At 36.0% G+C, this 16,731-nt stretch overlaps 1 protein-coding gene and 1 long non-coding RNA gene across 2 annotated transcripts in view; both read left to right on the forward strand.

The window, feature by feature from the left end:
- KIAA2026 (KIAA2026 ortholog) overlaps window positions 1-16,731 on the forward strand; it is a 60,757-nt gene that overhangs the window by 29,352 nt on the left and 14,674 nt on the right. Inside the window, exon 5 of the mRNA XM_052700438.1 lies at window positions 3,044-3,133. Within this exon, the coding sequence (XP_052556398.1) occupies window positions 3,044-3,133 (90 nt within the window). The remainder of the gene's footprint in view (window positions 1-3,043; window positions 3,134-16,731) is intronic.
- On the forward strand, window positions 4,856-10,166 carry LOC128089264 (uncharacterized). Its single transcript, XR_008210473.1, has 2 exons — window positions 4,856-6,176; window positions 6,227-10,166. It is a non-coding gene; the product is annotated as an uncharacterized LOC128089264 (long non-coding RNA).

Below are 16,731 nucleotides of genomic sequence, written 5' to 3' on the forward strand. Positions count from 1 at the left end.
TTCACTTTCGTAGTTCAAATATCATGGACAAGATGTAAAAAGCACAGATCAGCGCCTAGTAATAAGGCATTTTCAGACCTTATACTAAGTTCTTAACTGAAAGCTATTTAAAAATAATAATAAAAAAAGAAACACATGTAAATTAAATTATTTTTTACCAAATAAAAGCACAAAAAAGTTCTGTTTTTAATATTATGGAAATTATTTTAAAAAGTGAGTTGACAGCTCCTGAGTTTGTAAGTTGGGTTCTACAGTTTTTCTTTTAATAGAAATTCTCATTTCCAAGTTTATACTAATGTTTCCTGTTGATGTTTAAACAAAAAAAAGACAATAATTATACTTCTGTACTAAAAGGTTACTAAATCGGTGTTGCTGGTTCTCTCCCTGACCCATGTCTACTATTGTATTGTTCTAAGTGCTTTCTCTGATTCTTTCCTTCTTTTCCTGTGTACATATACACATGCAGCTACATAGACTTACATGTGTCATAACCAAAGAAGGAACATGCATTGTAAGGAGCTGGGCTGATGTTTTGGCTTTTCTGTGACTGTGTTTAACAGTCTTAACTTTCATCAGCTGTGGTCTGCAATAAATACAGATCTCAAATGGAGAATATCTGGATATTTTCCACTATGAAATGGTTTCAGTAAAAGAACAGTTTAATGAGAAGTTAAAGTATAACTTAAAGTCATTATGCAGACAACCTGAAGCTGGGAGCAAAACTGCACTGAAGTGCATTATGCTTAAAAAGGTTGGCTGAAGTTCCAGCTGGTTAAAGAGAACCAAGGAGGGGGCATCCGTAATCCAGGGGTGTACACAAGGTGCATATTTACAAACAGATTTACAGATTGCACTTTTAAAACAATGATAAAAGTTTCATTCGTAAATTCTGAGAGATCACTTAGAATGGTACTAAGTTAGAATGGTACTCATATTTCCTTGCAAAAATCTGGAGAGAGGTTTTATTCTTGCCATTCCTCCTTGAAGATCCAATGAGAATCTTTGAGAGATTACTAAGATCTGAGATTGTATCTAGTGGGAAAGGTTCAACACTGAATTTGAACGTGTACTGGAAAACAGAATTTCTGAAGTTTCCTTTATGTTCAACTGAAAAACAGAATACTTATTTCCTGCGAAAATGCAGTCCTGTGCTGATCTGAAAATGCCTGTGTCAAAGTGAGCATGTACATGATCAATGTACAGGACATGTACATTAAGGGAAATGCTAGCACCCCGGATAGTTAGGATACTGCGTAGTATTTTAGAGAATAGGGACTAACTTTTCACTACCTTCAAGTAATAAGCATGTATTTCTCTTTAAGATTATTTTTCTCATGATGCGTAATTAGAAAGCATGTTCTCCGAGAGAGATAGGAAGATTAGATTGTAACTTTAGTATGTTTCTTATTATGATCACATAACTCACTTGTAAAAACATACAAACCAATTCAGAAAATCAGTGTTCCTTGCTGGAAGTTGAATTGCTGCACTCTGGCAGTTAACAGCCACGAGCAAAGAGCAGTGAAACATCAGCGTTGTCACACTGTGAGACACAATAATGTCACATTATGAGATGCAACAGGAAATACCTGCTGTCGTGTAGGAGCTCTGTTGTAAAGATACAGTATTTTACCAATACAGTTGGTATTTTCAGGACAGCGTTCAACTGATAACATCCTTAAAATCTTAAGAGGAAATCATCCTTAAAAGGAAATCATCCTTAAAAACTCTTGCCTTACTACATATAAATCTCTAAGCAAAGAGTTGGATTAATGGTATCTTCCTTTGGTTCGTAGTTCTGCTTTGTCTTTGGTCATTGACTCATAATACAGTGGGAGAACACAAAAGGCAATGATGCAACTTAAAAAATGAATTCCAAAGGAATGGATTAAAATTGTGTAAGGGAATTCTCTGTTTATGTCTTTCTTTACTTACCAGGGGTGTGACAAACTTGCAGATTTTTGCATAATTACAATGGATCGTAGATTTGCTTGCCAGCTAGGTAGAAGAAGAAGAATCATTATTTGCCTTCTGGTTTGCATTTACGTACTTGGAACTTCCTTCCATGCAGGACATGTCTGTTGTATGTTATAGTAATGAAAGAACCTGATGTGCTTTTTTAAATGAACTTGTTCCAAATCTAGAAATTATAGTATTTAATGTATAATTGAAGTTAAGATGTATTGTTGTGACTCTCTAGTAGGGGGTAAAAATTGTATCATGGTAGCATATTGGTGGTTCTTTTTCCTATTTGGATTTGACTTTTCTTATGTTATTTCAAAGATTTTTTCAATTCTAATGAAAACACTTCTACATAGAGATGTTCAGAAATAAGCAAGTCTTAACTTACAGTGACCTGAATGAACCTAACAGCTTAATAATTTCCAGTTTAGTAAGTCTGTAATTGCTGTAAGTGACAGTAAGCCAAAACTTAAAGATCATTATTGTTTCTTTTAAAATTTGTTAAAGTAAATAACAGACATTTTGTTATAGGAAGAATGTAAAAAGCTGTTTTTTAAGGACAGAAATAAGAAGAAATTCGAGAGCACTAGATATACTGCTTTTACTGAAAGAGATAGATTTTATAGATACTGCTAGGTTATGATTCTGGAATTCTGCATGTAAAATAGATGAGGCTCTGTTCAAGTGAAAGTTGTGACAAGAGCAGCAACGTTATAAGAACAGCATAGTGCAAAGCTAGTACACTGCATTCTGCAGGCTTTTGTTTGATACTCAAACCTGTTCCAGCTCACTGCTGTACTTGAGACAAATCTGGTAACTTGTTTCATTCACTGCAGCTTGGAGGAAAAACCTACACTGTGAAAAGGAGGTTCATATACAGAGTTATATGGTTTGTATCTGAAGTGTGTTCATTTCAATAAGATCTTTAAAAAAAAAAAATAATACTCTAAGAAAATAAAAACCAAATGGTTGGCACTGTATAATAACATGAGCTTTTAGATTTTATTTAACTTCATTGTGTATTTTTCAAGTCCTACATTACCAAGTGTTTGTGTTCTTTTTTTTTGTTTGTTTGTTTTAGCTTATTTGCACTAATCTTGATGAACTCAGGGAATTAATCACAAAGATTGAGAATGAACTCAAAGATCTGGAGGACATTAAAAAGAAATCGGTATGTGACATAAGTTTTCTCTTGTATGAATGTGAAACTGTGCCAGTCAGCTGAAGATTTTTTGCCTTCTCATTGATTGCATGAAGCCTCAGTATGGTTGGTGCCTGTATTCTCTAATCTTAATCTTTTCTGTATGTATTGTTCTGTTCGCAATTTTCTTATAAGGGAATTCATTAACTATATTTTAACACTTCTCACTGCCAGAAAAAAATTGGAAGCAGTTGTGATACCTTAGAAGAAGCAGTCTATTTCTATTAAATATGTGCCCTCTTCCCTTAAGACAAACTCATAACAGCAAGTAATTACAAGGCAGAGTTCTCAAATCTATCAGATCTTCCCTGAAACCTCTAAGATGCAGATTAGGATTCCTAACCCTGTTTATTTTTTTGAATAAGCTATTAAAATAGGCTTTGCTGAAGTGTTCCAGCAACTCAGTATCTTTTTTTGCAATGAGAGGCCCAAAACTGGGCACAGTATTCAAGATGTATTCTCATCAGTGCTGAGTGCAGAAGGAAAAATCACTTCCACGGTCCTGCTGATGTCGGTATTCCTGATGCAGGTTAGGATGCCATTTGCATTTTTAGCCACTTGGGCATACTGCTGTAATCATGTTCAGCCAGCTGCCAGCCAGCACCCTTTGGTCATTTTCTGCCAGGCAGCTTTCCAGCCAATCTTCCACAAACTGATGTTTGTCTGGAGAAGAGAATGCTCATTGTTCTTGACAACTACCTGAAAGGAGGTTGCAGTGAAGATATGACAAGTGACAGGATGCAAGAAAGCATCCTCAAATTGCTCTAGCAGAGCTTTACATTGAACATAGGAAGAATTTGTTCATGGAAAGGCTGGCAAGGCTCTCAAATTGGCTGCTTAGGGAGGTGGTGAGAGTCACTATCCCTGGAGGTGTTTAAGAGATGCATGGATTTGTTTTTTAGGGATGTAATTTGGAGGTGAACTTGATAGTGTTAGATTGACCTTTGGGCTTTGTGATCTTCAGGGGCTTTTCTAACTTAAATGATTCTGTGATTCTGTGTTTTGTATTGGAATAGGTTGAATAGGAGAGTATATCTAATTTAAATGGTCACCTACAGCCAATTCTTTCTAATACTGATTTTTTTTTTCTACTAAACTTTTGGGAGAAGTTTCTGTGACATTTCAATGGATAGTAGTGGTTAAAAATTTTGCTTTTTCTGTACCTTGGATATTCTGTCACTAATTTGTGTGAATGTCCTTAGTCTGGATCAGAAGTAACTTATATTTTTAATTATGTGAGTATTGGAGAGATGGTAGAGGAGTATAAGTGTAATAGCTGTTACGATATCTAAAGGAATAAAGATAGATGACACTTGAAGTTAAAGTTGCTAAATTGCAAATTTGTTTTAATGTAGGATTGTCCAGTGGTTGTCAAACAGACTGTGTCAACCATAGAAGAAAAAGACAAAAAAATGAGAGTACACATTAGCATACTAATAATACTATTATAGATGAGACTTTTCCTACTGGTAGAATTATACCAACAAGACTTCTTCAAGGGTATACAAATGCTAAATATGTCATAATCGCTCTTTGAACTGAAATCTGATAATGTCATTATGTAAATAAGTTGCATGACTTCAGCAGGAATACTATGTTTAGTTCTAATCACACCATCTTAGAAAACCAACAAGCTCTTAAATACAGGGTTAAGATACAACTCATTCAGTGGCCAGAAGTTGTGAGGTAAGAACAATTTTTCTGTGTGCTCACACATTTCTGTGCTTTGAGTCTTTAAACATCTATGGTGTTAGAAATATTATGTAAGAAATAAGAGTAGGATTAATTGCTGAAGAATTGATTAAAAAGGAACAGTGAAATGTTGATTTTAAAAATCATTCAGATTGCATACTTTAAAAAAATACAAAGATTTTAAGTCAGATGAATAGTCAGCAAACTTGGCTAGACATTTTGCAAGGGAGGTTATTAAAGTTGCATTTTGTATGTCAATAACACTATGCATAATTAAGTTAGGTAACTTCAAATCTGGAGGAGATGCAGATTTTCTTTATTCATCTTTGATGTAATTGACAGTGGCATCCATAACAGAGTTTCTTGCAGGTTTTCTGAAGTTTCTAATGTTTTTCGTAAAACATAGCTCTCTCATAATGCAAATTTGGCTTAATGTGAAAATGTATTTTAATATGATATATTATGATAATTTTGAGGCTTTCGTGGCCTTTTTTCTTTTTTGGACCTGAAGATGATGAAAATGGTGGTGGTCTCACTGTATTACTGCTTCGTAGTAGTTGTTTTGATGACATAAAAGAAATCTCTACTCCAGAACTTGGAAGTATTGGAGGCTGTAACAGAAGAGCTGAGCTGTAAGACTTCTTTAACATGAGTAAACATGCTGTTTGCTGGCAATTTTTGTACATAGTTGGACTGGTGGTATCTGACACTTCTCAGAAATGAGCTTGGAATGACATGAGATTCTTAGTTCAAACAAGTTTTGTTTGGCAGAAGGAGCGCAAATTAGATCAAGGTTTTGTAATGGAAGGATATGGATAATTGTAGATGTGAGCATTACTACCAATTCCTCCCACAGCAGTGAAATAATAAACCTGTTTGAAATGATGTTCACTGTTTGGCTGATTAAAACAGTTCAATTCTGTACTCACTTGAACATCTCCAATGCTTTTTGAATTAACTGTAATATAACATTTAAAAAGTTTACATTTCTGTTTGATTCCTGATGAGTTCATTGTAACAACTATGAGATTTGCATTACTACAAGCTTGAAGTAACTGTTTAGAGAAGAAAATGAAATTTGACCTCAACTCTTCAACATTAAGCTGAGTCTTAGTTTTAGCTCTTTCCAGACTACTTCACTCTTGAACTCTAGCCACAGCTCTGACATGAGGCTGCAATTTCACATATGCCTTCAACTGACATAAGCGAAAACTGCTGCCAAAAAACAGTTCCTATTCTCCATGTCTCTGGCAGCTTCTGTTTTCTCTACCACCCTGTAAGGGAGTGTAGAAAAATTCTTTGTTCAAATGCATGAGAGTCTGTTGTAAACGTAACTTCTCTTTGACTGCTGCTGGGGTAGTTTTAAAACAGATTAGTATCCTTGAGCAGTTTATCGTGGAGTTGCACAAATAACCACTTGTGTCCTGCCGCAGCTCAAAGGATCATTCTGAGGACAGAATTGAGCATCTGCAGGCAAAAAGAAGTCAAACTGCCTTTTGAAGAAGTGCTTTTCTGTGGCAGTTGTAGTAGTTACTGATATATTACAGTCTGAGCCAGGGGTATTCTGAAGTTCTCAATCCCTTCAGCTACTAAACAGTTCAACTCCTTACCACCTAATAAATTTCAGGATGGAGAGAAGAAACTAAGTTAAGCTGATTTATTATTTATTTGACTTTCTTGATGGAAAAAAGTAAGCTGAAGATGCAGAAGGAGGACTTAGTTGACTTGAATCAAATGGAAGAAGTATAAGTTCTGAGCATCATCTAGTAAAACGATGGAGGATTGCTTTACAAAGAGTGTGTAAGATACAGTGTCTTAGAGCTTTGGTGCTTTGCTGCTTGTCATAAGTAATGTGTTCTGTTACATCTGTTGTGCGAGGAGCACTGTAAGGGAAAACAAAGGGAAAATGGCATATTAGAACTTGAGAGAATACTTCAGGAGTTGCCCTGTGGAAAGGTTCCATCTCTTACATAATTGGTAGAACTTTTCCAAGGGCATCTCCTGAAGTCTGGGCAGAGGATCTGCCCACACTGTATTCTGAAATGATATGATATGTCATTGCAATTGTAAAGAATTTGTTTTGAGTAGTGAAGATCTAAGTTTTTAGTCTACCTTTACAGGAAAGTACACAATACTGGATCTTACTTTTCCATTTCCTTATTCTTATGATTCTCTTAGAATGTCTTAAAGTTTTCATCAGGTCAAATGTAGCATGCAGTGTGGAGGCGTGTCACAAATGAGTGCCAGCACTGAAATAGTAGAGCTTTTTGTCTCTGCCTCTGTTTAGTAGCCTTGCTCACTGCTAAAATGCAATTATATTTTGGGTCTCTAGTGCATCTATTACACTCAATTATCATTGAGTGCTAGGTTTCATTGGGATAGTATCTTAGATGATGGCTTTTAAACTGTTCTCTCATGCCACTGCTTGGCATGGTGGAGCACAACAAGTTTTTTAACCGGGGAGTTACAGTCAGTCAGACCTTGGTCAATTGTCTTAAAACTGTTGATGTAAGCTAAATTTCTGGTAGTTCTAATTTTGCTGCATAGAAAATGTTTTATATTTAAAGGAAATCTAAAATTGTACCCTAGTGCTTTTTATTTCCCCTGAGGTATGCTAATTTGTTAAGAAGCCATTTGTCAATTGCTGTGTTTTTTATTTGGTTTTGTTTGTTTCCTGTAGTTTATCTGAAAAGTTAGGAAATAAGGAACTGTTTTAAATGAGGAACTTGCATTTTTAAAAAATTAGAAAGCGTTATTTATTTCTGTGGGCTTTGTGTGTGTGCATGCTGGTGTAAATGCCACATATTTTTAAAAAATGCATCTTGCTGTGCTTTTTCTGCGTTAATTTGATAATTAACATCCTTTCATTTTAAAGCAGTGTGAATAAAAAGTAGCATAAAAATTGAATGGATAGGGAAATAAATTACAAGAGAAAAATCAGATTCAAATAAAAACTTTCTGCTATGTTGCTAATACTGTGGTGGTTAAGATGCAGTGGAAGTTACCACTAGTCAGTAGACAGCCATAACTGAAGTAGAGTGTGCTGGCTAGAGACATTTCCCTTGAGACTGTACACTGTTTTTACCTTGTGTTTGCTGAAAATTTGGACTGTACATATAAACACGACAGATTATTTGAATTTAGACATTTAGACAATTAGGCATTTAGACATGTGCTATACCTAGCAAATGAATTAAGAAATGCAAAACAGCACTTTCTGTCCTGATAAGTACACAAGATAACTATTGTTTTTTGACATTTTGAATCCTTTTTTTTTTTTTTTAATATATTTTCTGATTTGTCAGGTAAAATCAGATGAAGGTGTGAATGGAAATTTCTTTGCTGCCAGATAATTCAAATCATAACTTCTTTAGATGTCTGGAGTCACTGGAGTTTGCTTGTGTGAAAATGTTAAGATGCTCTGTAAATCAGTTCTGTGTATTTAACTGTTGTATATTACAGCATGATTTAAATAATCTTTATGGTTTCTTGGTGTTGTTTAATATGAAACTGTGACAAGATTATAGATGCTTGTATCAAGTAGTGAACTTTTTTTTTTTTTTTTCAGATGTTATTTTGAACCTAACTTAATGGTTAACATGTTTGTAGTAAAATGAACAGGGCTGTGACAATGTTAGTCAATTCTAGACACTGCTCTATGTTTATGTTAGAACACAGATCACCTGGAGGAAGCATAAACACTTACAGATTCTGTGTTTCCTGAAATGCAAAACTGTATTTTAGTAGCGCCATTGGATTTGAATCATTACTTGCAAGCCTGATGGTAAGTGTCTTTTGAGGATGAAGAGGGGCTGGAGCCGAGGATTCCCATGGTTAAGTACATAAAATGATAAAAGGCAGGGTTTTCCAGAGTAGAAGGCACCAGACTGTCCCTGCAGGAAACATCAGACAAAGGTGAGAGGAAGGATGGAGAGTCAAGTTCACGATTAACTAGGGTTTGTAGCAAAAAGACTGAAAGTTGTATTATTTTGCAGAGGTGTGTAACAAGCTTGTGTTCTTGACTTTATAGTAAAAACAAGATAAAAACCTCCTTTATGAAGGTTTTGGGTTTTTTTTTTCTAATGTTGTTCGTCAAGGTTTCAGTTAGGCAGTTGTAGTGCCCATCACAGATGAACATCTTTATCTGTACTTTCAAACAGTGAATAAGTAGATGAGTCTTGGAAGTGCAGAATGCACACTTAGGCTCCATGCAGCCCTTAAATCCATACCAGCTATGGAAATCTGTATTTGGGAGTGCATCTGAAGATTCAAAAACCCACTCATTCAGATCAGAAGTTTTTAGAACTTCAGACATGAAATAGTTTGTGAGATCACAGAGGAATCCCACAGGAATACGTTGGGCCAGGGTAGAACAGTATATTCTCTGTCTGCTGTTGGTTTGCTTTTTTTGAAATTTGAAACAGGCTGTTGTTAAATTTGCTCATAGGAAACGCAAGTATCCAAAGTAAGGGAAGAGTATTGTCTTTTTTCACTGATTTGCATCATATTACTTTAAAAATACAATGGCAAAAATAATGCAAATTGGTTAATTTACTAAATGAGTTTTTAAAACTTTCTCTCTGTGTAAAAAAGTTGGAAATATTACCGCCTGTTGGTGGTAGAGGCGCTGTGTTACTACAAGGTTGCGCAGGGATTTTACTGGGTTAAATTTTCTTCAGTTTTTAGCTTGATTTAGGCTTCTTTTCCATATTCTTTTCCCTTCTCATTCCTTCCTTCTTATTCCTTCCCCAGTGAAATACGAGGGCTGCTCCAAAAGTAATGCTCCTATTTTATTATATTGTCCCACAATATCAGAGGCAGATGTTGGTGGTACAGCAGTAGAGCTTGCACCTTTCCTCCAGTATTCCATTACGTGTTGTTGCCCTGTGATAGATGCCAGCAGAGGGGCACTCTGACAGAACGGCGTCTGGCATGGATGCGCTTACAGAGCAAAGTTGTGGAATTGAATTTCTCCATGCATGGATATTCATTCATTCAGTACTCACTGATATTCATAGACACTTGCTGAATGCTTATGGAGACGAAGCAGTGGATGTGAGCACAGTGAGGTAGTGTGTGGTGCATTTCAGCAATGGTGACAGCACAACTAGGTCACTTCCATTAGAGCAGATTTTTGTGAGCACGGCATGCAGCCTCCTGTTAATCACTGCCAAAGATGCATACCTATTGGTGTTGACTGTGTTGAAATCCAGTATTTTGTAGCTGAGAATTTGCTATATCAAATAATTTTATTGTACTGCGTTGTGGTTTCCATGGAAATAAACAGGAGGCATTATTTTTTGGAGCAACCTATGCATATACTGTACTTGAAAATTTTGAATGTAAGGAGCCTCTGCTATACTTGTTTGCATTATATTACTTTATTAATGTACATGCAAACAAATCATATAGTATGAGAAAGCTGTGTTTGCTATTAGTTTAAACTTTAGATTAAGAGATCTTTGTTGCAAGTCATTATAGAAATAACATAGTTTTAATAGACCTGCTTGTAGTTTTGCACCTCAAACAAACTGTTTTAATTTCAGCCTATGTTGCTATGCAGCTTCTATTGTAATGGATCTAATTCTCATTTTCCAGCCTTTCTCCTAAAAACTTGATTTGTATTTTAATCACTTCCATAATAGTTTCTTATTACTTCTTTCTGATTTGCTTGCCTCTTTAAAGGACTCATAGGAGTCCAAAATGTTGAATTTGGAGACTGAAATAAGATTTTTCAATTCACTTTTACATTCACACAGTTTTGCATATTTCTGAGGAGAAACTGAGATGTACAGTTTTTGAAAAACCAATTGGCTAATTAATTGCACACTTTGAAGGAATATAGCGAATTTCAGGCTTCAGATTTTTAAAGCTTTCCACAGAATTACTTCCCTGCTATTTCTATCTTCTACATATCATTTCCACACTTTTGTCTTATTCTTCAGTTTTTCTTAGCTCCTTCAGTACCTCTTCAGCGCTACCTGTACTAAGTGCATTTTTTTTCACAATTGCTTTATCTTCACACAATTTTTTATGCCTTTCCTGGTATATAGATTAGTCTGCAAATAAATCTTTGCTAATATTCTTCACCTAGGCCACTTCTATCACATATATTTCACAATTCTAGATGTGTAGATATGAATTCTGCCAAACATATGAGTAGGTAGTCATGCATTTAATGTGGAACATTTTCATCGTAGAGATACTGCCATGTATTCAGAATATTTTTTTGTGCTCTGGATTTTGATCAACCAGAATATTTTGAAATATCAGGTAAGACCTGACAGCATGCACGGGTAGTTAGAACAAAACAGCTGGCTTTAACATGGTCTGCTGAAGAATACTGAAATGTTTGTATATCTACAGTTAAGAAAGACGAAATTAATGATAAACAATTAATAATTAATAGCTTAAAAGAAAAAGTGGCTTTTTTGTAAACAAGATGTTGTATGCATACAGTTTCCTGTTGCGTTATGGAAGTATAGGTTAGTATATATAAGCTCTCATACTTAAGAGTGAAATGTGATAGTTCAGTGGTGCTTAATTTCAGTGTTCTGAGTTAGTTTGGAAAAAGCAGTGAAATCATGCTGGTAATGAATTTTAAATTTGGGAGATGATCAATGCAGTGATAATCGAGTAGTGGTTTTGCCCAAACGACTAAATATCTGTCTAATGAGCATTTCATAGAGTTGTTTGAGTTGGAAAGGACCCTTAAAAATCATCTATTCCAACTCCCCTCCAAATAAACGGGGACATAGTAATGAAGTAAATAATGAGATGAGGACATGCCAATTAGCAAGATTTATTATTTTTTCTTAGGATATTGTATGTTTATTTTCTCATTTATTTGCAATATTTGACAAGAGAGTCTGGGAGACCATTCCAGGATATACTTTGGTTGGATTCCTGTAATGGAAGTGCAAGCTGAAGTCTTACAAAATAGCAACAAAACATTTGCGTGCTGACGTAAGATGTTCACCAGTCTCTTTGTTGGTTATAGATAAATGCTCAAAGATATAATTGATAAAGGGGTGTCATGAATGATTTTGTTTTATGCTTTTCTGCCAGCCATTCTTCCTGACTGCTCCATCACAGTCTTCTAATAATGCCAGAGGCTAGCTGTCGGTAGATAAAATGTTCAGAAGGACTTGCCAAGGGTAAATACGAGTCTTTGACTTGAAGGAAGTTGAGCTTTAAAAAGTAACGCTTAAACTTTTTCAAAATGAAAACATACTGTATTACAGATGTGGTTGCATAGTGTGAGTGATCTCATTTATTCCTTTTTTTTCATCAAAGTTGTCACTGAAGTTCTGAAATACCACAATATGGCCTATAAATTGATTAAGAGGAGCATTCGGTATCAACCAATCTTTGAATTGAAGGAAGTTATTAATCTCTTTTCTTTAGGTATCTGATGTCCAAAGCAGCTGCAGATCAACTCCCTCTCCATGTGACATCACTAGAAAACGCTAGCCTGGTGATGTCACATATACCACAGAACCCCGCTGCAGAATGGAGCAGGCCTATTAAGGGTAAGGTAAGTTTTCTCCCTCCACCACCACCCCTTTTCAACAATATTGCATGGTTTTATAAGATTTCTAATTTTCTTAATTTTATATCCGCAGGATATAAAGTAAAGACTAAAGAAAATCTTATAAAACTGCATAATATTGTGGTTGTGTGTGTGTGTGTTTATTTAAACAACAACAACAACAAACAAAACAAAACAAAAAAACCTCCCCTATAAAGTTCAGTCCTTACCCCATATATCAGTATCCTGGCTCCAGTCTGCTTTGGGGTTCCATGATGAGTATGCCAGAATAGTGTATGTTGGGACATCACGGAGAGTGGAGTCAGCATTCCCTGGCTGCTCTGGATGTCAGAAACCTAATTTTAAAAGGTAAGTTTTCAGTTCAAAGTGTGTTGAATGTCTCTGTGTGCATATATGGAAACATTCAGCACATTTCTTCAATTTTTTTTGTATTTGTGTTTTAAAATTTTAGTTGTAGAACGGGGTACGAGTTACATCTTGTCCTTTGTCTAGGCCATTGTTGATTTGTACTCAATGCCATGCGTTGTATTTCTGGAGGAAAGTACACGGTTTTGCTCATCACTATTTGAAAGAAAGTAGTAATTAGCAGTTCAGATTAATGTATAGAAGCAGTGCTATTGGGAATGTAAATTACAAGCCACACAAGAGCATAATTCTGCACACATCCAAGTTAGCTACTGGATATTTCTGCTTAAATATTTGGCTTGAAATGTAGACTGTTCAAGCTTAACGAAACTTAAAATTAGTTCCAGTACACTGAAGAGGAACAGTTTCTTCACACATATTAAAAGCAATATCTTCATTGACAGAGAACTTTTTCCAGCAAAGACTATCTTGGGTTGATGTGATTGAGTATTTTTATTTCATGTCTACTAATAAAGCCCTATTGGATTTCATAGACAAGTAAGGTAGTGCATCCAGATCTGCAGATCTGCATGCCTACCATTTATGAGAGAACTGAATTGTGAAGCTGTAATAGCTATTTAATTGTATAAAATCTTCTGTTCCACTGCTTCACTCATTGTTGAATTTCATATGCAACTACATTTTTATGTCTTTGAGTAGAAAGTTCTTTGCTGTTCTGTGCTGGTAAGTATCTTTCGTACCCTGAGGTGTTGCATTCTATTTATTTGTTAATCTCATTACCACATCAAGTCATATTGAGAGGCTTTGTCTTTCATCTGAAGGAATCCACTAGGAGGTCTCCCTGCCTTGAGAAAGCACTATTACTGTTTATGCAGCAGGTCAGCCAAGGCCTGATAAGCTGAAATCTGAAAGCAAAATGAAATGGAAACTCAGCAGCTTTTTTGGGGCAAGCTGTTCTAACACTGTAGGTTTCTGATGAAAGTATGTCTTCTAAATTCCAACCTAAACCTTACCTAAGTTTCAGTTTGTGGATGTTTTCCTGCACTTATGTCATTCAGTGTAACTGAGAAGAGTCTGCAACATACCTATTTGTAAAGGAAGGTTTATGTTCTGTAGAAAGTAAGCTGATATGCATTGCTGAAGTGAGAGTTAAGTTATAGCTTCATCAGTCATTGATTAGCTTTTTACCTGGAGAAACACTGGGATATGTGTTGTGGTTTAACCCAGTAGGAAGTGAAGCACCGCACAGCCCTTTGCTCCCTCCCTCCACACAAGTGGAGTAGGGGAGAGAATAAAGGTAGAGAGGAATGTAAAACATATGGGTTGAAATAAGGACAGTTCGACCAGAAAGAGAACAGAAAATAAAAGGATATGCAAAAAAAGTGATACACAGTGTAACTGCTCACCACCACTGACCAAAGCACAGCCAGTCCATGAGTAATGGTGAGCTCCCCACAGTTTCATTCTGAGCACTGCCCTTACTGCTTCTGAGTAAAGGATATTATAATTTGTGTGTGTTGTGTGTATGCCAGAGATTTATTACAAACTAATAAACCGTAGTAAGAAAAGTGAGTAGTTAAGATACAGGAAAATAATTAATTTTAAAAAAGTTATTGTGTTGGTACATAACTGCATTAAAAAGATTTGGAAGCATATGTGGAATTTCAGATTTAAGATTACACTTAACATTTGCTACAGTTTTCAGGAAAAGCCTATCCACAGCATTGTGTTTCTGTCTTTTTATTTTTCAAGTAAGGAGAAAAGTAGCCTATAGTAATAGCCTTTTTTGAAGTGATAATGAAGGCAGTAACATTTTAAGACTCGTTCTTGACTAAACCCTATGCTTGTGTCAGGCTATTCAATGCATGATACTGTCATCATTTCAAAGCTTACTCAGTGATTCAGCTGGTATTTATCAGGCTCATAAATGCTCCCTTTTCTCTTCTTAAACCAAGATCTTACTCTCATTTAAAAATAAATTAGCTTCTCAGAAATTGACTATTTCCTGTGAACTCTGTAGTTGTTCTTAATATAACTGTTCTTGTTATATACTGCATTTTAATACGTACCATTCTTTGCTTTATTGGGTGCAGGTACAGCATTTCCATACCTTGACAGTAGTGGCATCATTCATATTTTGCTTTGGCAAAAGTGTAAAAATTAATTCCTTTTAAAACTTCCTGTAAAATGTTTTTTATATATCACAGGAAAAATAAATCTGTGCACTAATTCTCTCATACATTAGCAATTAATTATATTTACTTCTGGTATTAAGAAATTATAACAAATGCCTTTTGTAAGCTGCAGTATGCACAAGAACGGTTTTCTGTTGCAGTGCTCAGAGGCAAGTTTTATGCTGCACTGTGTTGTTTGTGCAAATCTGACTGGCCAGAAATTGAAGAAAGTGGAACGCAGTTTCCTAGCTTGTCTGTGGGCTCAGCACTAAGTGTTACGTTGTAATGTGTCATAATTTCGTACTTAAAACCTTTTGATTTTTTTTTTTTTTATTTTAATTGGAGAATGAAAGAAGAGCTGTTCATTTTGTAATGTAACATGTAAATTATTACCCGTAAAAATAACTAAAATACCTGGTCTCCAAAGCATTCAGCCTGATTGATTTTGCTGCACTTTGGAGAGATCAGCTGAAATTGATAGAAAGGAATTATTGTGTAGTCCATAGAAATGTCATTATTGCAGGCTGCTGAAAGGCAGTTAAGTTGACATTTACATTGTCTTTCCTGCCATAGGTTTCTTTCTATGCTGGACCGCAGGAAGCCATTAAAGATAAGAGTTCTATCAAAAGGGAAATATATGTATAAAAGAAATAACTTCCCAAGTGTTACTTCTTTTTCATGCTGAACCGTAATCTATTTACTTACGTCTTAACAAATGTCTTAACATTTTCTCAGACAAGTCAAGAGAGAAAATCCTCATTTGTGTAAAATGCACAAAATTTGTAGAGTGGCAGAAGAACTGACAAATACCACATCCCTTTTTATAGCTACTTGTATGTCACAGAATCATAGAGTATCCCAATTAGGACAGGACTACCCAAAATTCAAATCATATTTCTGAGAGTGCTGTCCAGACACTTTCCAAACTCCTGAAGTCTTGGTGTTGTGATCTCTGCCATTCCTGGGCCATTCCTGACCACCCTCATGCTAAAAAAAACCTTGCCTAATACCTAACCTGACCCTTCCCTGTTGCATCTCCATGCCATTCCCTCAGGTCCTGTCTCTCTTACCAGAGAGCAGAAGTCAATGGCTGCCCTTCCATTCCACTTGTGAATAGGCTGCCATGAGGCTTCCCTCAGTGTCTAATTGACTGAACTAACCTAGGGACATCAGCTGCTGCTTATATGTCTTCTCCTTTAGACATTCCACTATCCTTGTTGCCTGCACTAGTTTTATGACCTCATATTTTGGCACCCAAAATGGCATATAGTTCTTAAGATGAGGCTGCAGCAGTGCAGAGTAGTGTCACATTCACTTGTCTTGACCAGCTAGCAGTGCTGAGCCAAATGCATCCTAGGATATAGTTGGTCCTTTTGGCTTCCAGGGCACATCGAGTCATGTTCATCTTGCCATCAGCTAAAATCCTCAGATCCCTTCCTGTGGGGTCGCTTTCCAGCCTTTTCTACCCTAGCCTTTGCTGGGATTGTCCCATCTCAAATGCAGAATCTACCACTTGCTCCTGTTAAGTTTCACAGTTGGTGATTGCCCATCTCTCTAAACTGTATTGTCAAGGGATTCAGCAGCTCCTTATTTAGTTTTGTCTGTAGACTAATGCAGTATACATTCAACTCCTGCATTCAGGTCGTTTATGAAAATGCACAGGAGAACTAGCCCTAAAACGGAGTCCTGTGGAACTCCACCAGTGACTGGCCATCAGCATGATGAAGTCCTCTTTAACCCTTTCAGCCTGACCCATCAGCCTGTTGCCCACCCACTGCATTACA

The sequence above is a fragment of the Tympanuchus pallidicinctus genome, unplaced genomic scaffold (assembly GCF_026119805.1).
Source record: "Tympanuchus pallidicinctus isolate F22 unplaced genomic scaffold, pur_lepc_1.0 scaffold4, whole genome shotgun sequence".
Classification (NCBI taxonomy): domain Eukaryota; kingdom Metazoa; phylum Chordata; class Aves; order Galliformes; family Phasianidae; genus Tympanuchus; species Tympanuchus pallidicinctus.